General features: G+C 51.5%; 1 protein-coding gene across 4 annotated transcripts in view; it reads right to left on the reverse strand.

Annotated features, from left to right (window-relative positions):
- Nucleotides 1–22698, reverse strand: part of MYLK3 (myosin light chain kinase 3) — a 36676-nt gene that overhangs the window by 7984 nt on the left and 5994 nt on the right. For 3 of the 4 annotated variants that reach the window (XM_019643112.1, XM_019643105.1, XM_019643094.1), the window contains exons 2-8: nt 14601–14691; nt 13427–13826; nt 9498–9943; nt 7450–7555; nt 6978–7071; nt 6426–6535; nt 5676–5817 (exon numbers count right to left, since the gene is read on the reverse strand). In XM_019643112.1, coding sequence (XP_019498657.1) covers nt 5676–5817; nt 6426–6535; nt 6978–7071; nt 7450–7555; nt 9498–9943; nt 13427–13826; nt 14601–14691 — 1389 coding nt within the window. Of the gene's footprint in view, nt 1–5675; nt 5818–6425; nt 6536–6977; nt 7072–7449; nt 7556–9497; nt 9944–13426; nt 13827–14600; nt 14692–19600; nt 20743–22698 lie in introns of those variants that run through there. The other variant, XM_019643088.1, reaches the window with a different exon arrangement.

Consider the following 22698-nt stretch of genomic DNA (forward strand, 5'->3'; position numbering starts at 1 on the left):
TGCAGCTCCCACACTGACTTGTCAAGAGAACTGTTTCCCAGGCTCCAAGGGAAACGAATGGCTCAGGGCAGCCCTACAGGGATGGGTGAATAGGTGAATAGATAGATGATAGATAGATGGATAGGTAGATAGATAGATAGATAGATAGATGATAGGTAGATAGATGATAGATAGATAGATAGATAGATAGATAGATAGATAGATAGATAGATGATAGATAGATAGATGATAGATAGATAGATGATAGGTAGATAGATGATAGATAGATAGATAGATAGATGATAGATAGATAGATAGATAGATAGATAGATAGATAGATAGATAGATAGGCAGATGACAGGTAGATAGAGATAGATATTGAAAAGAAATGACGTGGGCTAGTGTGCGACCATAAGGAGTAGCATGAACCCTGGGGACCTGGCGGGCCTGTGTGAAGGGGCAGCCACTGCTCAGCTCCAGCCACTGGCCACCACATAGGAATGCAGCCCCTCAGTCCTCAAGAGGGGCCAGAAATCCAAGTTTTTATGTGAAAATTCCATGCTTTTAAATGTTGACAACTAAATCCTTTCTGAACTCATTTATTAGTTCTAATAGTTTGCCCCCCAAATCCTTGAGATTTTCTATGCACAAGATGGTGTCATCTGTGAGTAGAGAGAATTTTACTTCTTTCCTTCCAACCTGGATGCCTTTTATTTCTCTTTTTGCCTAGTTGCCCTTGTTAGAACCTCAGGTACAATGTTTAATAGAAGTGGCAAGAGCAGACATCTTTGTCTTGTTCCTGATCTTAAGGGAAAAGCACTTCACCTTTTTTACCAGTATTACCATATTTTGCCATGTATAATGTGCATATTTTTGTCCAAATTTGTGAGGGAAAAAATAAGGATGTACATTATACATGGGTAGTACTAATTCCCTATCTATATAAATGTTTTTAATTCTTTTATTTATGCTTATGAGTTAAAAGTGTAACTCTAGAAATCAATAACGATATCTGTGCAAAATAATACCCTGGAATATGACAATCGGTTTTGTTGAACTTATGTTGAACTTATGACGAACCTGCAATGAAGAGTTCTTGGCGTTCTACAATGATGTGTAAATATTGTAAATTTGTTACTGGTACATAAAATTTCTTGTACCTTGTATCTGTTCTTGTGTCTTGTAATTATTTGTCACATAAAGTTTCTTGTACCATAATATGTTAAAAAAATAAATGCGAAAATTCCTTTGTAATACAGAAAACAAGTACTTACATGTAAACAAATAAAAATTTGAATTAAAAAATTAAAACAAAAGATTTTTATCCCCTGAAAGTTTGGGCCAAAAACATGGATACACATTATACACAGCAAAATACAGTATATTGGCTGTGGTTTTTCACAAATGGCCTTTATTAGATTAAGGAGTTCTCTTCTATACCTCGTTGGTTTAGTGATTTTATCATGAAAAGTTGTTTGATTTTTGTCAACAGCATCTATTGAAATGATTATGTGATTTTTGTCCTTTATTCTTTTAATATGGCATAGTACATTGATTGGTTTTCATGTTAAAGAAACCTTTCATTCTTAGGATAATGCCTACTTTGTGATGTGTATAATCCTTTTTATATGTTGCTGTATTCAGTTTGCTAATATTTTATTGAGGAATTTTGCATCTATAGTCATAGGCAATATTGCTCTGTCATTTTCTTGTGGTGTCTGTCTGGTTTTGGTATTAGGATAAGACTGGTCTCATAAAATGAAAGGAGGTGTTCCCTTCTCTTCTACTTTTTGGAAGAGTTTGTAAAGGTTTGTTATTCTTCTTGCAACATTTGGTAGAATTCACCAGTGAAACCATACTGGCCTAGGCTTTTCTTTGTGGTATTTTTTTTAATATTAATTTGATTGCTTTACCTGTTATTTATCTACTCAGATTTTCTATTTCTTCTTCAGTCCGTTTTCAGTAGGATGTGTCTTAGGAATTTGTCCATTTTATCTACTTTATCTAACTTGTTGGAATAATTTTTCATAGTATTCCCTTATTATCCTTTTTATCATTTCTGTAAGGCTGGTAGCGATGTCCCCTCTTTTATTCCTGATTTTTGTAATTTGAGTCTTCTTTCTTTTTCTCTTGTCCAATATTGCTAACTACAATATAAATAAGTTCTGGGGATGTAATGTACAGCATGGTGGCTATAGTTAATAATACTGTATTGAATATTTAAAAGTTGCTAAGAGAGGAAATCTTAAAAATTCTCATCACAATAAAATTGTAATGATATATGATGATGGATGTAACTAAACATTGTGGTAATCATTTTTCAGTATACACATACATCAAGCATTACGTTGTGCACCTTAAACTAATACAATGTTATATGTCAATTATTATCAATAAAACCAGAAAAAAAATTAAAGATAGACAAAATAGACAAATCTTTAGCTAGACTTAAAAATGAGAGAGGACTCAACTAAAATTAGAAACAAAAGAAGAGATCTTACAACTGATACCACACAAATATAAAAAATCAGAAAAGATTACTATGCATTACATGCTAACAATTTGGACAACCTAACAGAAATGGATAAATTACTAGAAACACACAGCCTGCCAGGACTGGCTCATGAAGAAATAGAAAATCTAAACAGACCAATTACTAGCAAGGAGATCGAATCAATAATCAAAAATCTCCCAACAAACAAAAGTCCAGAATCAGATGGCTTCACTGGTGAATTCTACGAAACATTTAATGAAAAATTAATACCAATCCTTCTCAAACTCTTCCAAAAAGGAGAAGAAGAGGGAACACTTCTGAACTCATTTTATGTGGCCAGCAGTACCCTGATACCAAAACCAGACAAGGACACCACAAGAAAATTGCAAACTAATATCTCTGATGAACATAGATGTAAAAAATCCTCAACAAAATATTAGTAAACCAAATTCAACAATTCTTTAAAGGAGTATACACCATGATCAAATGAGATTTATTCCAGGGATGCACAGGTGGTTCAACATATGCAAATCAACCAATGTGATACACCAAATTAACAAAATGCAGGATAAAAGTCATATGATCTTCTCAATACATGCAGAAAAAGCACTTAACAAAACCCAACATCTATTTCATGATTAAAAACCCTCAACAGGGTCGGCAAAGAGGCTCAGTTGGTTAAGAGTTGGCTTAAGAGCGTGAGCTCTGAGCAACAGGGCTGCTGGTTGGATTCCCACATGGGCCAGTGACGCTGCGCCCGAGCTGAGCTGTCCCTAAGCTGCCAGCAGGTGGCAGGATGGCTCAGCTGGTGTAATAACAAGATTGCCTGTTCGATGGTGGGCTACGCCCACCCACAACTAAGACTGAACTCGGCACCTTGAGCTGGGCTGCTGCCCGGATGGCTCAGTGGATAGAGCGTGCACTCTTAACAAGGCTGCTGTTTCGACTCCCACATGGGATGGTGACTACACTCACCCACAACTAAGATTAAACACAGCACTTGAGCTTAGAGGCCATGAGCTGCCGACAGGAAACCAGATGCTGACTGGCACCCTCCACAACAAAGATTGAAGAACAGCAACTTGGCTGGTCCCCTTCCCCAATTCCCCAACACTGTTCCCCTCCCTCAATTCCCCAATAAAAAATCTTTATAAAAAAAAAAAACCCTCAACAAACTGGGTATAGAGTGAACGTACCTTAACATAATATAGGCCCTACATAACATGACCACAGATAATATACTCAATGGTGAAAAGCTGGAGGCTTTTCCTCTAAGATCAGGAACACGACAAGGAGGCCCATTCTCACCACTTCTATTCAATATAGTATTGGAAGTCCTTGCCAGAGCAATTAGGTAAAAATAAATAAATAAATACATATGGTACATACATACATACTAAATAAATAAATAAATGGCATCCAAATAGAAAAGGAAGAAGTAAAACTCACTGTTTGCCAAAGACATAATGTTTTATATAGAAAACTCTAAAAACGCCACCAAAAAACTATTAGAACTTAAAAACAAATTCAGTATATTTTTAAGATACAAAAGCAATATACAAAAATCATTTGTATTTCTATACACTAACAACAAACTATCAGAAAGAGAAATTAAGAAAACAGCCCCATTTACAATTGCATCAATAAGCAAAAAGTACTTAGGGTAAATTTAACCAAGTTGGGGAAAGGTCTGTGCACTGAAAACTTTAAGACATTGATGAAAGAAATTGAAGAAGACACAAATAAATGGTAAGATATTTAGTGCTCATGGGTTGGAAGACTTAATACAGTAAGTCCCCGACTTACGAACGTTCGAGTTGTGAACTTTCACAGATACGAATGGACCTCGCATTACAAACATTCGTAGATGCGGACAAATCGCAGAAATAGCTCCTGTGTCTGCCGGACATTGTCACAGCTGTGCTGCTGTGTGCTTACTGTGCAGTGCGACAGTGAACAGCAGTGCAGTGCTCAATCAGAGCCCAGGATGTCCGGAAGCTGAGGAAAAGCAGCTCCACCATCTCCCACCCACCCTCCCTCCTCCAGTTAGAAGCTCCCTTCTTGTCAGCTCACTCCACGCAATCCCCTTTATGCCAGTTGTCGTACTGTACCACCGTTTAAAGGTAACTGTAAAAGTAAAAATAGTGTATTTACAGTATGTGTGTGTGTGTTTAGCTTTTTTATGCTTTACATTGTGTATTTGTGTCAAAGACTCACTTTGTCAGATTTACGAATGAATCCAACTTACGAACATTCTCCCGGAACGAAACTCGTTCGTTAAGTTGGGGTCTTACTGTATTGTTAAAATGTCTATATTACCTAAAGCAATCTACAGACTCAATGCGAACCCTATCAAAATTCCAAAGGCATTTTTCAAAGAAATAGAACAAACAATCCTAAAATTTGTATAGGTCCACAAAAGACCCTGAAGAGCCAAAGCAAACTTGAGGAAAAAGCAAGGCTGGAGGCATCACATGTCCTGAATTCAAGCTATATTACAAAGCCATGGTAATCAAAACAATGTGGCATTGGCATAAAAACAGATGGGTAGGTCAATGGAACAGAATAAAGAGCTCAGAAATAAACCCATGTATAAAAAGAAAGAAAAGAAAAGAAAAGTCTGCCATGGATCAGTGCTGACTTTTCATCAAGTAGACAAAAGAAAGTGTACTGCATTCATTCAATGGATATCACACGGCCCTTAAAGGGAATGAGAAAAGGTGTGTCCAGCATACTGGGAACTAACGAGGCAAGTTTACAAATGAGGGGCACATTCTGATCCCCTCTGCGTGCCATGTCAAACTGCTAATACAGAAGACCTCTCAGCATGGAGGCTGGGTGGGAAGAACCTTCACTGTCTCTCTCGTCCATTTCTATACCGTCTATATTTGTTACCACAAGCATGTGTTCCTATTTTATTTTTTTCAAAACTAATCTTGAAGATACTTTTGAAGAAAAAAGTCATTGTATCATTTAAACTTCAAATAACGCTTCAAGGGGTATGCTATCCACATTTCACAGATGGAAGAGCCGCGGCTCAGGAAGGCACCGTGACTTGCCTGCCCAAACTCCAGAACCAGGAAATGGCAGAGAGCCAGGAAGGGATGCCCGGGTTGTCTGCAGACAGAGCTCTCCAAGATGAGAGAGCAGCAGGGGCTCGGGAAGCTGGGAGACCCCCACCACGTGCCCAGGGGGGCCTGACCTTGAGGTCCAGGTGCAGGATGTAGTGCTGATGGAGGTAATGCACGCCCTCGCAGATCTGCTTGGTGAACAAGACCACGTCCAGTTCGGTCAGGTGGTACCTCTCATCTGTGATCCGGTCGAAGAGTTCACCCCCATCCACACTGCCAAGGCAAAGGGAGAGGCAGGTGCCGGACTGAGCAAGGCTCTCAGAGAACTGTCCTCCCTTAGCACCAGGAGCCAAAAAAAGGCCGATCCAGGTGAGCCCGAGGGTGCTGCTGTCATCTGGGGTTTTCTGGGGACCTTTGCTCTGGCCCATTCCCAGCTCAGAGAGCAGGTGATGAAAAGGAAGTGACGGGCCAAAGGCAAGGCTGGGGTGTCTTCAGTGTTGATAACCCAGGCTCACTCTGGATGCCCTCGGCCAAGGTGGTAAATTCTTTTCCTACAGGGGCCGGTTAATACCTACGTGGCAAGAACCCCAAATGGGCAAGTCAGACCCATTTCCAGGTCCAGCGCCACTAGGTCTTTTACATCTTCAAGAAAAGCCAGGTATCTAGGGCTTAATGTGAAGTTTCCCAATTTCCAACTGCTAACAACTAAATCAAAATTCCTTAAAATTGTGTAGTCCAAACTGGCACACATCTGCAGGTCAAATCAGGCCCCCTGGCTGCTGGCTTGTGACAAATGCTTTGTCCTCCATGCTCCATACTGGAGGCCCGAGCCCTGGCCCCCAACCCCGCCTGCGGAGACGCTGCCCCGCCCCCACACTCACTACTCCATGACCAGGGTGAAGCTGTTCTTGCTCTCGAAGGCGTCGTAGAGCTGGATCAGGTTCACGTGGCTCAGCTGGTTCATGATGTTGATCTCGTTCTTCACATCCTCCTTCAGGAGCCAGAGGGGACACGAGTTTGAAGAAACGGATCAGGGAGAGACGCAGGCTGCACCTCCCGAGACACACGCGTGGGCGCCTGCACGTGCCTGCCTCCCAGCCTTGTCTCCAGCTCTCACAGCAGGTCTCTTCAACTCGCCACCCAAACCAGGTTCTTACAACAAAAGGGACCCACCCGTTTCACAGATAGGAAACCTGAGGCCCAAGAAGGAAATCTGGGGGTCCAGGAGGACCCTGTTGCCCAGGGTGCGAGGTGAGCTGCTAATGGGGGTGTGGGAATCACAGAAGAGGCCAGAAAGGTGCCAGCTTTCCTGCTCAGCACGGAGGGGCCTGGGGCAGTGTGTGGGCCCCGGGGGTGCGGGGAGGGCTGAGAAGGAAGTGACAGGATCCTGAGTTTGGCCAGAGGCACCGGCTGGCCTGGGGCAGGTGTCTCACCCGGTCCTTGGCGCTCTTCACTTTGATGATCTTGGCCGCCAGCGAGAGGCCTGTGGACTTCTCCGTGCACCTGTGGACCTCGCCAAACCGGCCTCTGCAGACACGACGGTGCAGCAGGCTCAGAGCCCGAGAGGTTCACCCTGACATGGGGGGCCCTCCTGTCCCCTGGGCTTTCTGGTCCCGCCCTCCTCCACACACACACGATGATTACTATCCAGCTCAAAGCAAGCATGTCATCACCCCCACGCCACACCTAAAACTTAGAGACGATGTGCTTCTCCCAATCACGTGGGGCCCCTACGCTGTAGGCAGTGTTCTCTTTCCCCCACTCTCCGTGGACTGCCCACTCACATGTTTGGAATAGCTCACTCCCGGCCGCCGGCTCAATCGCCCAGTTCCTGGGGACCAGCCAGCAGCACCCCGTGCCCCGGCCCTCCCGCTGCCGCCCTTCATCAAGCAGAAGCCCACCTACCCTCCCAAGACTTCATGCTGACACACTGTGTAGCCCGCTGAGGTCGACGTCTCCTTGACACTCACCACCCGGTGCTCAAAAGGGGCTGGTGGGGCTGGACTGTCATCTGTTGAGGACACAAGAGTCTGTGAGCCTCCTGCGTGCAGCCCACACCTCTCAGCTACCCATCCCAGACCCACTGGCTTCAAGTGACAAGCCCTTTGCCTGCCTCAAGGATCATCTCATTCGAGTCCCCCATGGCAGGGGAGAAAGCTGAGTCCCAGAGACGTGAAGTGACTGGCCCGAGGTCACACAGTGGCCAGTGACAGGTGGGATTCCGGCCTGGGTCTCCCGGCACCTAGGGCAGTGCTCATTGCAAGATGGAGAGGTTACGTCCAGTCTGCTCGCTGACGTTGAGAAGGGGCCGGGGGTGGGTCAGTGTGGCCGCAAGAAACGGAAGGCCCGTGGGGCAGGTGATGGAGCCGAGTTTAATGGAGGGGCCACGGTCAGGGGTCAGGAGGGCCAGCCAGGGCGGCAGCTGGAGAAACAAGCGCCCCGTCTCCCTCTCCTTTTGCCCTTGGATGTCCAGTCAGGGCACGGGAGCCTGTGACGCAGCCCCCAGCGGGTCAGTCGTGGTGGTGGACAGTGGTCTGGAGGGGAAACGGAGGGTGCCAGACTTGGGAGGATAAAACTGGTTTATATTTCTTTTTAAATCTTGTCCTTCAGAGAAATAGCACATGAAATCGAGTAGGGGAATAAAACAGAATCCAGAATCTCCAGCAAACATAATGACATGAGCCAGTGTGTGCAGTACGGGCTGGGAGACACCGTGGCGGGGAGTCAGCAGCTTGGGCTGACATGTTTGGACCCCGTCATGGACACTCAGTACTCCAGGGGCAACTCCAATACTCCCAAACTGAGAAAACACTGCTATTTCCTCCCAGTTTGTCTTAACACAAGCAGCTTTCTGCCCCCCAAAGCAGAAGCTTGAATTTTTTTTTTTTGAGAGCATATTGCTCCTTCTTTTTTGTTTCCTGAGCCCAGGACTCCAAGGGGTACCATTTGTGAGGTTTTGTGGTTTTTTCTGGGCCCCTACAAAGGTCAGGAGAGCCTGGATTCTGGGTGTGTGTCACAGGTTCCATAGCCAGGACTCTGGGCTAAAGTCGGCTTTGCCGCCTGCAGTTGTGAGGGGCGAGGTAGCTGTGAGTTTTGCGCACGAGGTCCTGGCGCCAGACAGGTGTGGTCAGACCCTGACCGCAGCAGCCCTGACTCTGGCCTGGAGTGTGTTTCTCAGCCTCTCCTCTGTCTCCATTGATGCCCACCCCGTGCCTGGGAGGGTAGATGCCGGCACTCGGCTGCTTGGCACAGGGAGTCCTCGGTTAACGTTGGTTTTATCTCAGCATCCCGGGCCCACAAAAGCCTCTAAGGTCACGGCCTGCTCTCAGCTGTGCCGCAGGAATTAAGGGAGCCCGTGTCCACATTTGGACCAAGCCACACTACGGGGGAAGCAGCAGCTGGGGAAGCCAACAGGACAAAGCCCAGAGTGGCCAGGGGCACCAGGATGCCTGCCGGACACACGGCCCAGCTCAGGGGCCTCCAGAAACCCTGGGGCAGTGCATCAGCCAGGGGTAGCCTTCCTGCAGCCGCATGGATGAGGGCGTGTGACCCTAAGGGCTGGAGAGGCTGAGGGCCTTTGGGACGCCTCCCACACCACTGGGACAGAAAGCAGGTCAGCACCAGACCACCCCTTGTCTTTCACTGGGTGTGAATAGCTGACAGTGGGCTGGAGATACTTGCTTTTCACCAGAGCCTGCCCTGTCTCCATCCAGAGTGACAGCCGTGGTGGGAGGCTCAGGCAGGCGGGTGCTGAGAATTCCCCAGCGGAGCCCCACAGGTTCCCCCCGAGTTCGGCGCTGCCCCTCCAGCCCCGGGCGGGAGGTACTGACAGGCTGCTGGGATCTTGCATCCCCCAGATCCACATTCTCTCTCCCTGGAAGCTGCAAGAAGTCCCCCAAGAGCAGGCCCTCCGAACCCACTCACCTGGGGCACACGGCAGCGCCCTCACTTACCCAGAACCACGCTGCCAGCCTCGGCTCCCAGGGGCGTCCTCCTCCCAGCCTCGGCTCTGCCCAGGCCTCCGGCGGCGGTGCAGTCCGGCCCAGGCTTCTGGTTCCCTGCTCCTGGGCCTGGGGCCCCGGCATCGTCGTCTCCCTTGTCCTTCCTGGCCCCGCTTGGTCCCAGGGCGGGGTCGGCCACAGGCCGCTGCTTCTCCTCGGCCTTTGCTCCCCCACTGTCGCTCGGCTCGCGCAGTGGGGAAATCTCGCTGGCTTCTTTTGGGATCTGTTTTCCCGACTCAGTCCCAGGGGCCTGGGAGCAGCACATGGGCCCAGGTGGGTCCTGCTCGCCTGCCTGGGCAGCCGCTGGCGCCTCCACAGGGGATGTGGGTGTGAGGCTGCCCCCTCGTGTCACAAGCAGCTCCCCAGGAGTATCCGTCTCCTGCACGTGGATGGAGATCCTGGACAGACAGAAATATGGCGCTGAGGTTAAAAGCAAAGACTCTGGAATCAGAACACACCTGGATTCAAATGCCTGCTACTGCTACTCACTGACCACGGCCTCTTGGCCTCAGTTTTCCCATCTGTAAAAAGGGCCCTGAGGGTTGTTACAGTAAGAGTCAGCTTGGGGCTGGAACCAGCAGACTCCGGCCCCCGCGCCTCTGGATTCCTGCCCACCTCTGCCCAGACAAGACAGCAGGGAGAGGCCAGCCTCAGTGACAGCAATGCCACTGGCTCTCAGGATCCCATGCAATGAGCACACACAGAGGGCTTGAAGCCACCTGTGCCGGGCGAGGGGCGCGCCAGCCGCCTCTGAGGCCCCGGGAAATGCGCCTCTGCCCCAGGGAGACTGTGGCCTGGAGGCAGGAGGCCTGGGCTCTTCCCGCCCTTCTCTGGGCCTCAGTTTCCCCTTTCAGTTAAATGAAGAGAAGGGTCAACCAAGTCAAAGCTCACACCGGAAGTCCCAGGTCAGACATATTTTATTAAAATCAAACAATTGCTCATAGAGCTGGACTGCCTGCTTCTCCTGAGCGAACAGACCTGGCTGTGCCAGGCTGCCTGGCAGAGCGGCAGCTCGCCACCTCCCCACAGACCCCGCTGCACTGGCAATGCCCCTGGGCCCACGCCGTCCGTTTTCATTACCCAGTTCTACGGCGCTGGGGTTTGGGGCCCAGATGGAGGTCAGGAAGGCCCTCTGAGCCCTGACGTTCAGAGGGTAGGACCCTGGCTCTGAGCACCATGACCCCCAGGGTCCTAGACCCTCCCTCTCAGAGTTGCCCCCACTCTGACTGCCCCTCCCAACCCCGCAGCCAGGGTCTGTGAGTGTTGGGGCGAGAGTGAAGGGGTGAAGGGCTGGGGTGGACTGAGTCTCAGCTCTGCCACTGGGTTGCTGCACAACTCTGGGTAAGTCCAGCCTCAGAGCCCTTCTCCGTCAAACAGATGGCAACACCTCACAGATGTGTGGAGAGAGTCCCTAAGAGAAGCAAGCACACACGCAGGAGGGTTCAAAGAGTGAGGCCTGAAATGGCGTGGCCATGGGGGAAACAGCATGGCGGCTCTGCAACACTCTAAAAATAGAGCTACCGTGTGACCCAGCCATCGCGCTTCCGGGAATGTGTCCAAGAGAACTGGAGGCAGGGTCGCAAAGAGACATTTGGACACCCGTGTTCATAGCAGCACGATTCACAAAGCCAAAAGGTGGAAGCAGCTCAAGTGTCCATTAACAGATGACTGGATAAACCAAACGTGGTGCATGTGTACACGGACTATTGTTCAGCCTTCAAAGGAAGAAAATCCCGATACCTGCTGCTACACGGATGAACCTTGAGGACGTGAAGTGAAATGAGCCAGTCACAGAAAGGACAAACACTGTGTGATTCCACTTATATGAGGTACATAGAGGAGTCAAATTCATAGAGACAGGAAGTGGAACGGCGGTGGCCAGGGGCTGGGGGAGGGGAGTGCGGAGTTGTTTGATGGGTACAGAGTTTCAAATTTGCAGGATGAAAACGTTCTGGAGATCGGTGTCCCAACAATGTGAAGACACTTAACACTACTGAACTGTATGTACACTGAAAGATGATTAAGACGGTAAATTTTATGTTATGTGTTTTTTACCAAAAGAAAAAAACAAGTGAGGCCTTTCCCATCAGCCGAAGCCCCCCCCCCCCCGCCCCCGAGCTGCAGGTTCTCCAAGAGCATGCCTGCCCCTGGGTGTGTCTGAAAGACTTGGCAGCCTGTCCATTGCTGAGACTTGGGCAGGAGACAGCAGAATCCCCCCAACACTGTGTCCCCCAGGACTGAGTGTGGGTTGGTGATGACAGGGAAGGATGGGAAGGGTGGCATCCGAGTCTAGCTCAGGCCTTGTCTCCACTAAGGGACATGGGGGACTACAAGAAGCCAATGGCCAGCAGAGAAGGCCGGCGGTCACTGCTGTCCCCTTTGGTCTTCACACCTAGGGGTTCGGGACATGACCCAAAGGCACTGCCACGCACCCCCTTGCCACTTTGAGTGTCCCAGGCTTTCCTGCCTTCTGCCCAGCAGCACACCCAGGGCAGGCGCTGCTAATTGATGACAGCGCTGTGTCCCACCAAGCCCAGGTGGGGCCTCAGGCCCCCCACGCAAGGCAGTCACTGCCAACCAGAGTTCAAGCCTCTGTCCCTCAGAACACACCGCGCGCTGGCTGAGAAAGGGCGGGTGTGCTGAAATCCGGCTCAGGCCGAAGCTAATGCAGAGCCCTTTACCCCTCACTCAGGATCTTTCACAGAAAGGTCCCCACCCCACCCCCAAATTCCACACCTAGAACCTTGGCTGGGATGGTGGGGTGGGGGGCAGAGTGCCTGCCGGGACGCTTCCCTCTGGCTGGTCCCCTGGGGGCTCCGGTCTCCTCCCCGCACAAAGGCTTTAGACAAACGGTCTGGGCTTCTCTGCCAGCTGCCGCAGCACAGACACCAGGTCCCCTCTGGGAACCAGGCCTCAGAGGGAGGGCTCAGCCCGGGTCAGGACAGCCCAGGGCAGGTGCAGGAGGGCACAGGCCCCGGGGAGAGAAGCCTGGGAAGCACAGTGCCCTTCGGGGGCTGCCCCCTACTCCCCGCCCAGGGGGCTGGGAGATCCAGGGGCGGGGGCAGTGCTGGGAGTCAGCAGTGTGGCTCTTCGTCCCTGTCCCCGCACTGTGTCTGCTGAACGCACGTCCTGAGGCGGTGTCCCTGGGGGTCGAGTCACAGCCCCACCTGCAGGACCCTAAGCCAAGTCCTCCTGACGGCACCTCCACACGTGCGTGCCCAGCCTCCTCTCCTGCCATCGTATTTAGGGGATTAGACGCGGGCCCGAGGCAGCGGGATGGTGCCGTGGTTAGGGCCACAGGTTCTAGAGTCCAGCAACCCGGACCCAGGTTCCAGCTCGGAATCCCTAGCTGCGTGGCCTTGGGCACGCTGAGCCTGTGTCCTCATCAATGAAACGGGGACACCAACCACACTCGCCTCCTGGGGATGGCGTGAGGATAAAATGAAAGGGTGCCTGTGGCGTGCTGTGCCCATGCCTGGCAGGTGGGAAGTGTTGGGTGAGCCCCACCTTTTCGGTTATGATTGCCCTAAGAGCTGGTGATTCTCTGCCCCACACTGGAATCACCTGGGGAGCTTGTAAACACAAAACAAAAACAAAAACCCAATGTCCGAGCCACACTCCAGACTAAATAAATCAGAATCTCTGGGCATCAGTATTTTTGAAAATTCCTTCTGGGTGATTCTTATAGTGCCAGGTGAGAACCGGTCCTCTCAGCCCGAGAGCAGGCCCTAGGCCTCCTCCTGCTGTTCCCTCGGGGGCTAGCCCAGTGCTGCGCAGACAGCAGCACCCAGCCATGCAGCTGGTCCCTCAGCCGCACCCACACTCAGGGGCTCGGTCACGCTGCCCCGGCCCCGCCTTCAGCCTACCGGAGCGCCACTTACTTGGGACGCGTTTCTCCACCGCTGGGAGCTGCCGTGGGCTGGGCTGGCGGCCCTGCAGTCAGCTTCACGCCCTCCTCTGAGGGCCGAGGGTCAGGCCCGCTGGACGGAGTTCCTTGTCCTGGTGCAGCCTCCTGACTGGCGGGGGCCTCACTGACCCTGGTGGGTGCTGCAGGCAATTCCAGGCCAGGCACAGGGTTCTCGCCAGATGCCCCTGGAGCTTCAGCCTCTGCCTCTCTGGGTGGCAGCAGGTGGCCAGGGGGCACCTGGTCCAGGCCAGGAACTCCGTCTCCCTGCCCTGGCTGGGCCTCCGGCTGGGTGAGGACATCAGATCCCACTCCTGACGTGCTGATGGGGGGCGGTCTCTCCACTGTCCCCTCGAGCAGGTCAGCCTTTGGGCTCTCTACAGAAAAAAGGCAGGATAAAAACACACTCCCACTTGGAGGAGTATATCCCAAAGATATGACAAAGAATATGCAGAGGGCCACTCGGTGTGGTGTGTCTGTAACAGGCAGAATGAAAACAACCCCAGTGGCCACCAGTGGGGGGCTGTGGCTGATAAACCGTGGCCCAGCTACATGGCCATGAAAACGAGAAATGAAACCTCCATCTGCAGCTTTGGGGTGACCTCAGGATGTACTGTAAGAAAAGACTAGGTGGAGAAAAGTGTGTCTGTGTGTGTGTGTGTGTGTACACACACCTGCGTGTGAGTAACCACTCATAATGGAGTCTAACGACACTGAACCTCAGAGGAAAGGTGAGAGAAACATTTTGTTAAATGGTTACATATGGTGGGAAGAAACAGGAGACAAGAAACCAGGATAGAAGCGCAACGTCTCTTAATATACCTTGTTTTGTCAATTTGACTTTGGAACCGTGTAACTATTACACAAAATTATAAACTTTAAAAAAAAAAAGCAATCCATAAAAAGTTAAAGCAAAGTGAAGAAAAATAACCGTTGACATCTATCAAGTTGGTGGCATAGGCTAGGCAGAGAGGAACTGTTCCCAGTGACTTTAAAACAGCAACTGACTGTCACCTCTGGTGGGCACACATAAAGGACAAAAAGGACTGGGGGTGGGAGCTCAGCAGCGTTTCCGTACTGACACGGCCGGTGGGTGTTACTCTGAATCCGTCAGGTGTGCGATGTGGAGGAAGCAAACGGGGCGCACTCACCTCCCCAAGGCCCCCCGAGCTCAGCTTGCACAGCTCTGCTGCTCAGCGCACGCTTCGGTCTCGCTCCTTTCTCTTCCACTCTCTCTTTGTTCTAAAAGAACATCCATAAAAAACTGTCATGGTCATCATCCACACCTTCGCTTAGGCCACAAACATTTGCTGCACACCTACCACGAGCTTGAGGCAGAAGTACTTAGGTTATTTCCCGTGGTCTCACAGTAACTCAGAGGACAGATACTGCTATTGTCCCTGTAGAGATAAGGACCCCAGGCTTGCCCCAGCGCCTTTCTAACGTGTCACTGCATTACCAGCCCCTGACAGGGGGTCTACCTAGACGGGACCTCAAAGTACTTAGACCAGGGCCGGCCGAGTGGCTCAGTTGGTCAAAGTACTTAGACCAGCCGTGGAAAATAAATTTTATCTTGGGATGTCAACTCTGATCACTCGGTCACGACTACAGGAGTGGTGGTTTGGGTCGGATTCCTAAGTCAAATGAATCCACGCTTGCAGGGGGAAGCATCCTGTGATCCATCGGTAACGCCGGCCTGGGAGCTGGGTGGGTGAATCCCGGTCACCCTCTCCACACCGCAGAGTGGCCAGGAACACCAGTTCTTTGACTCCTGAGCCAGACTTCCTTGGTTTAAACCCAACCTTCACCGCTCGGCCAAGATCCTTAACGTTCACGAGCCTCACTTTCCTCATCTGTAGAATGGGGAGAATGATACTCTCTACTCGCGGAGTGGGGGCAGGCTGGGGGGAGTTGATCTGTGGAATGGACTGGGAGGGTGCCCAGCACATGGGGAGTGCTGGACAGCACTGGGGATTTCGTCCTGCCTGAGACAGAGCTGTCTGTGTCCAGTGGGCCTGTCGTGTAAGGACGCACGGAGCCCAGCTCTCGGCAGCTCTTCCTTAACCCTGGACGGTCCACACCAGACCAGCACCAGCTTGTGTTCTTACTCCTGAAATAGCCTGGAGCTCTCAGTATTTCTCAGTATAATTATAAATGGATGGCCTAACTCCTGGCTGGGTCCCCCTGGTGCTTCTGGGGGTTCTGAGCCTTTGACTGCGGAAGCTCCTAAGATTCCCCCTGGCACTTGTCACAGTAGCAGGTCTGGTCACAGCCCTGAGCCTGGGTTGAACCCCTGGGCCCAGGGAACTTCACTGAAGGCCCTTTTTCTTGCCTCGGCCACAGAGGCCCCGTTTGGGAGCCCAGAGGCCAAAAAGATGCATTTTATTTGGCTTGCATAGCATTTAAAAATTTTTGTTATCAACATTTTAAATCTAGGAGATTTTTTACATTAAAATCCGAAGTTCCCTTTTGGGGTGATAAAATTGTTTTATATTTTGATTATAGTAGTTATTTGAGTGCATACATTTGTGGAACTGTATACTTAAAAGGTGTGTATTTGGGGGGGGGCAGTTTACTGTATGTCAATTACACCTTAATAAAAGTGACTACAGAAAATTCTAGGTTCTCAGCTTCTCTTGAAAAAAAATTCTGAAGATCTGACCACTCCAGGCCCACACGGCAAATCGGCTGGCAGGGTTCCCTGTGAGTGGGCTTCAGGGTCTTCACCTCGCACATGGCTCCCTGGCACTAGGACGATGACGAGGGTTGGTTGCACTGTTATTCCTACCCTGTGCCCCTTCTCTCAATTCTCCTATCTTTGGGACTCTAGGACACCAAACTTTGCCCTCTTCATGGTGACAACACAACGTGTAAGAATATATAGCCCAAAGCCTGGCATGCGGTAGGCACTTAATAAATGCTAGGTGCTACCATCGTGATTATCACCAGCATTGTCATCAATGTCATCTGGACCCCCGCTCAGCAGAGACCTCGCCCTTGGCCTCTTTCTACAATCTGTCCTGCCACCACCGGAGTTGGGGGACGGGGGACATTATCACAGGCTGCCCCGTGCCACCCCGGTGGTAGAGAGGGCCTCGGGCAGGCTGTCCTTTGGCAGCCCTTGTTGGGCTCAGCCTGTCCTCTCCCTCCCTGTGTTTGGCGTCGGCAGGCGCGGGTGCACACACAGAGGTGGGCTTTGTCTTCAGGGCTCAGCTTTCTGGGCCCTGCCTTGTCCAGCGCACCCAGGGAGAGGGAAAGACGCTCCAACCACCATTCCAGAGGACTGGTGTCTGCTGAACAGCTTGAGCATGGTTCCGGCCCATCTCAGGCTGAGCCTGAACCTGTCCTCCCTGAGAGAGCGAGCACCTGTCTCCTACTAATAATCTAATTCATTTTTACAACAAAATGAAGTGCCACTGGGCATCTCAGAAGACCTAAGGAGGACCCTCACGAGGTCTTGGCACAATTTTAAATTTTACCAGCTAGTGCCAGGATTTAATTCTATTCCACAGATGAGTACTCTGCCCCTACTCTCTCAGGGAACACAGAGGGTCTCCCGAAAGTCTCCGAAGTGCCGTTTTCAGCAACGACAAAGCGGTCAATAGCTGGGGCTGAGGGTCAGCGCGTTAATCATTCCCTGACACCTGTGAGGCCAGCCCCGGCCGCTGTGCACACAGGGAAGTGAGGCCTCCTGGCTGGGCCAGTAAGGAGGTGACAGCCTGACTGGGAGATGAGACCCAAATCTATGGAGAGTTACTGATATGTGTGTTAAACAAAGACCAGAAGACAGACCAATCATGTGCCAGTTGGAGAAAAACAGACAAGAAACGTTGCCAGAACTCAGAAAAGAAAAACTTGTATGACTTCCCCCATCCAGACATGCCTGTAACACATATGAAGGCTAACTTCACTAATATATGAGGAGCTCTTACAAATTAGTAAGAAAAAGGTAAAATGCTGCAATAGAAAAGAGGGGACAGGACACGAGCAGGCAGATTACAGAAAAATGCAAAACGTTTTAATTCTATGAGGGTTGCTCAGACATCTAGTAAAAGGAATACAAATTAAAAGTACAGTGAGATATATAATTCTATGTTGTTATGTTTGAAATTTTCCATAATGAAATGTTTTCAATTTTTTTCTGAATTAAAGAAAAAGAGTTAGCTTTAAGAAGCATATAACCAATTGCCTCATTTGGAGTTTGCCTCAAATAAACTAAGGGGAAAAAAAAAGAGCGGAAGACAGTAAAATTTGAACACTGACTTTGGTAATATTAAGTTACTGTTTACTTTTCAAGTATGATAATAGTTAAAAGAGCCCTTATCTTTTAGATACAAATGCTGAAATGTTTATGGAAGAAATGATCCACTATCTCAGATGTGTTTCAAAATAATCTGGAGAGACGGAAATGAGTGGGGAACACTGGCCTCCAGTTATAGGGCTCACCGGGTTCATTATACTAATCTCTACCTTTATAAATGCTTGAATAATTTTATACTAAAATGTTAAAACACAAAAAAAACCACATGCACAGTGAAGATTTCAGATCTCATTCCCCAGATGGGCAAAGAATCAAAAAGTTGGATAACATGCTATTTTAGCAAAAGTGGCGGCGACAAGCGTACCCATATGTTACGGATAGGGCACTAAGTTAGAGTGGCTTCTCTGAAGGTCGGCTTGGCCGTATTTGTTCCACAAATTTACCGTCTGGCTTAGCATTCCTGCTTCCAGGAGTGCATCCCGCAGATAAACTCACACTTCTATGGATATTCACTGCATCAGTTTTTATAATAGCTAAAAATGAGAAACAATATAAACCAACAATGATACAGGACTGGCTAATAAATTGAGACACATGCCCCCCAAATGGGGCACTGAGCAACTTTATGAACAAGAACAAGGATGTTTTCTAGGTATAAGCAGGAAACAATGCCCAAAATATATTTTTTAAAAAAAATCAAGGCCAGAACAATGTGAATAACTGAGTTAAAATGAAAGGAAGAGGGTGGTGTGGATCCCAAGGTGCTTACAGATAAACAGGCAATTTCTGGAAGGTCTCACAGGAAACTGGCACCTATGACTGGGGGGGCGGGGGCAGGAGGGAGACTCGGGCCTTTACACCACAGGAATGTTTTCACCATGTGCAGGTACTACTAGATGAATTCTCTTTTTTAAAGCTGAGGTGGCAAGAGCAAGCCGTCACATCTGCCCCCCTGGCCAGACTCAGGGGGGTGCAGAGAGCAGGAATGGGGGTGCAGGTGTCCATGTCCTGGGAGCAACAGCAGGGCAGGGAGCGGAAGGGGGCTCGGCCAGGGTGGGGACGCGGGCAAACCCCCGTCTCGCCCCCGAAAGGCTCCGCAGCTGACCCAGAGTCCAGCACAAGCTGCTGTGGACCCCAGCTGATCTCTTGCCGGAGGCTGGTGGGTCACAGGGATCGGAGATGGTGGCTTCGGGCCATCTGAATGTTGCTAAGTGGCTGACCCTTAGCTGTTCCCAAACAGAGTGTTGCCTTTACACACCTCACACCCCCACCCCAGCCAAGCTTCCATTAGCCAGCAGGTTTGATTATGCAACCCTCGGGAACAGCGGCTCCCAGAAATGCCACACTCCACCCCCAGGCTCCGGCTCTGCCTGGCTGGTGTCCCCATGGGTCACTGTCAACACTCATCTCCACAGGCAGCTGCACACTCCGCCCACTCTGGGACAGGACAAGGTTGGGGACAGGAAGGGGGGGGTTGGCTTTCTACATGGGGGCTCTGTCAGGGTAAACGGACTGCTCCCCACCTGTGTCCTCGCGCAGGTGTGAAGGGACAGAGAGGCGCAAAGGGCGGTCACTGGGTGTCCAAGGAGCGTCACAGTCCTCCTTCCCCTCACGGCCTGTGTGTCCCCCACCTCGAGGTGCCCTGGGGCCGCCCAAGGCCCCCCAGCCCTCACCGGGGGAGAGCAGCTGTCAGTGTCCTGCCTGGAAATCCACCCATGACCTTGAAAGTTCGGTGCCTCCTTTTCCCCATCAACAGGTCACACAGGAGGCACAAGAAAGGGACAGCAGCCCCCAGCTCTCCTAAGACGAGCGCCTGGCCCTCTCCCCACCCGGGCCCCTGGGCCGCCCTTCCAGCCAGAGGGGCTCGGGGGCAGGGAAGTGGGGACCAACCTCGGCAGGGCCCTCGGTGTCGGTGTCGGCCAGGCTTCCTTTCCTCCAGGGGACAGTCCCTTGCATGATGAAATCCACCACCTTCGAGTGCTGGAACACGGCCCCCACCAAAGCTATGGCCTTGTCCACGGCCACCACCATCCTGAAGAGGGCTTCGAGTCTGGCGCCATGCTGGGCAGCGTCCTGCCGCACGGCCCTCACCAGCTCCACGACCTCCGGCCACCCGGCCTGCGTGCCACCTGGGGGCGTGGGCTCGGCCGCAGCGGGGCCCAGGGCTCGCGAGGCCTCGAGGCGGTGCAGGCCCTGCTCCAGGTGGCCCAGGCCTCGGCACACGCACTGCAGCTTCTCCGTGACATCTTCTTGAAAATGCAAGAGTTTGTCAACCTTCTCAGTCAGCACGTTAAGCTTCCTGTCCATGGCGGTCGAGCAGGCCTTGCCTGACACGGACAGCGGCAGCCCCCGGGCCCCCACGCGCTCCCTGGAGGCTCCTGACGTCCTGGGCAGGCGGGACGAGGGCGCACAGCGGGAAGAGCCGCAGAGCCCTGGTTCTCACGCGGGCCGCGGTGTCTGCAAGTCCATTGCTCTCGCTAGCTTCCAGCCTCGCCCCGCGGTGCCCACCCTCAGGGATCGCGGCGCTGTGCGGGGAGCCCGAGCACCAGGCAGGCTCGCTGTGAGCCTTTGTCTCTGCTTATCGGCCACTCTGCTGTGAGGCACGAGTGACAGGCTGGGTTTGGCCCGGGCCTTCTCCCGGGCCCCTCTGACATCACGGCAGCACTGCACATTCCTCTCTGAGAGGGTGCTGACGGGCAGATAGCTGAGCAATCCGCCCAGGGCCGCAGGAGACCGTGGAGCTGAAACTGAAGGTTAGGAGAAAGGGGTCCTTTACCTACAGCGCCTGAAAGCTGGACCCCACGAGGGGCCTCGGGAACCCCAGGGCAGGGGGAGACCTTGGGAGGCCAGAGCACCAAGGAGCCGATGGCGGGCCACCCGCCACACACACAGCTAATTCACAACAAAAAGCGATACCAAAGGTAAATGGGAGGCCATTCTGCTATTTCCCATGATGAGAAAACTGATGCTTCTGCAAATTAAGAACAAGTTTTGGGCGCTCCTGCTTGCAGACGCCCCAAACCTGTGTAGGCTTCCCGTGGGGTGAGTCTACAGGCCCCTCCCCACACAGGCCCAGTCACTTGTCACTTGTGTCACTTGTACCTAAACATAGAAGTGAGGGACAAGGGCTGAGGACACTCGCCAAGTGCCATCCCACCGGTCATGTTCCTCACAGAACCCTCTGCTCCCCCAACAGTGATGACCCGGGCATTGGGCCCCCAATCTCTAACGCGAAGCCAACAAAGCTAGTCCCCAGAGAGTAAGGGGGCTGGTGTTTCCTGTGGTTTCCGAACGTGTTAGCCTCAAAGCCCTCTGTTTGAATGGAACTTTTCCAGAAGCACCACTAAGTAAAGCAGACCCCGGTGGAGCCGCGGGGGTGACGCCGTCCCGCGGACGCTGTTTTCTTCCAGGCCCTCACAGGGAGAAAGCAAGGCCATAGGGGCTTTGCCCAAGGGTCCCTCGGCGCCCGGCCTCCTGGGGCAGTTCCGCTGTGTCAGTGCTCGCACCAGGGAGGGGGCTTCAGTGTCCTCTAAGTTTCCCCCTTCAGAATATAAGCAATTGTGCAAGTGAACTTTGACCTGAAAATCTGACATCTCCAAGCACTTTTATGAGTTTGCTATTTTAAGCTGTAGGTGACCTCTGGACACAGTGGGCTGGCTGTGCAGCGTGACCACGACCCCTTGCTGCCCACCCCTCTACGGGGACAGCTGCCCTAAGCAGCCCACTTCTGCGGGCACAGTCCTGGGTGTCCCTGGTGGAATGGCCCAGCGCATGCTCAGGAGAGCGCTGTTATCTTCTCCGTTAGATATGCTGTCCTTCACCGTGACTTATAACACAGGTAAACTCTCCTTGACAAAGCAGTTGGGGGACACTGTGCTCCAGCCCCTCAGGGATTCCCTGGACCCCTCAGCAGGACCTCACCTGCCACCGGCATCTGACCAGAAAATCACAGTCCTCCACGCACTTCCTGCGTCATTCCTCCCTGTGGAACTAGGGTTCCTTGGACCAAACTTTGGGGAGTGGCTGCCTACAGAAATCTGTGGCTGTCTGATACTCAACCCCACGTCTGTCCTACGGTAGGTACCTACAGTCTTTGTGGAATAACGTCTTCCCAGTCTAAAGAGGCAGCCAGGCCCTGGGAGAGTTCCCACCAGCATGTACCACAGACACCTCATCGTGACCTGCGATGGAGGTCTTCGGGGCAACCCGCACCCAGGCAAGCCCTGGGTTCACAAAGCCTGGGAAATGATCTAGCGAGATCGGATGAACCCAAAGGAAACAACCAAATGTCTCAGACGCATCTATATCAAAAGCTAATTATTTAAAGTACAAAAGGATTTGCCCCAGGTCTCCCTGGAGCAACAGGAGATTGCCAGGCAGCTGGTTCACTGGACGCGTGGCTGGTGGCTGCTGTGTCGTCCACTGTTCCAGAAGCACCGTCAAGTCCCCTGAGGCCAGAACAGCGCCCCTTAGGCTTGTCTCAACCCCCGAGCTAACCAACATGCCCGGCACACGGTGGGTACTCATTACAACTGCGTGAAGGAATGAACTAAGGAGGCTCCAACGGGAAGCAGGAGGCAGGACTGGCCATTGGGAGACTTGCAGAAAGAGGAGATGGCATCTGGGTTTCTCAGGACAATCGAATAAGTACAGGGCAGGAAACTGGGACAATTCCCAGAAGTCAGTTCGGGCCCTTCTGGGAGAAAGCACAGAAGATGCCAGCAGGAGCCCTCGAGGTTTCTTTGATGAGAAGGAGCAACTAGAAGGACCTGGTTTGAATCCCTTTCATTTCTGGACACACATGAGAAATGGGTGTATGAGCACATGGGCTCCCTGCGGGCTGGTGTGTGGCTTATCCCCAACTGTCCCTGAGGTACAGGGCACAGCAAGAGCGCCGGGCCATTCTTTCTGAGCGATGGCGCCTGCCCAAAGGACAGGGGAGGCATGCAACCCCCCAAGTCAAGAGAACACGGACCAGAGAAGCATCC

This window comes from Hipposideros armiger, unplaced genomic scaffold (assembly GCF_001890085.2).
Source record: "Hipposideros armiger isolate ML-2016 unplaced genomic scaffold, ASM189008v1 scaffold_4, whole genome shotgun sequence".
Lineage (NCBI taxonomy): Eukaryota > Metazoa > Chordata > Mammalia > Chiroptera > Hipposideridae > Hipposideros > Hipposideros armiger.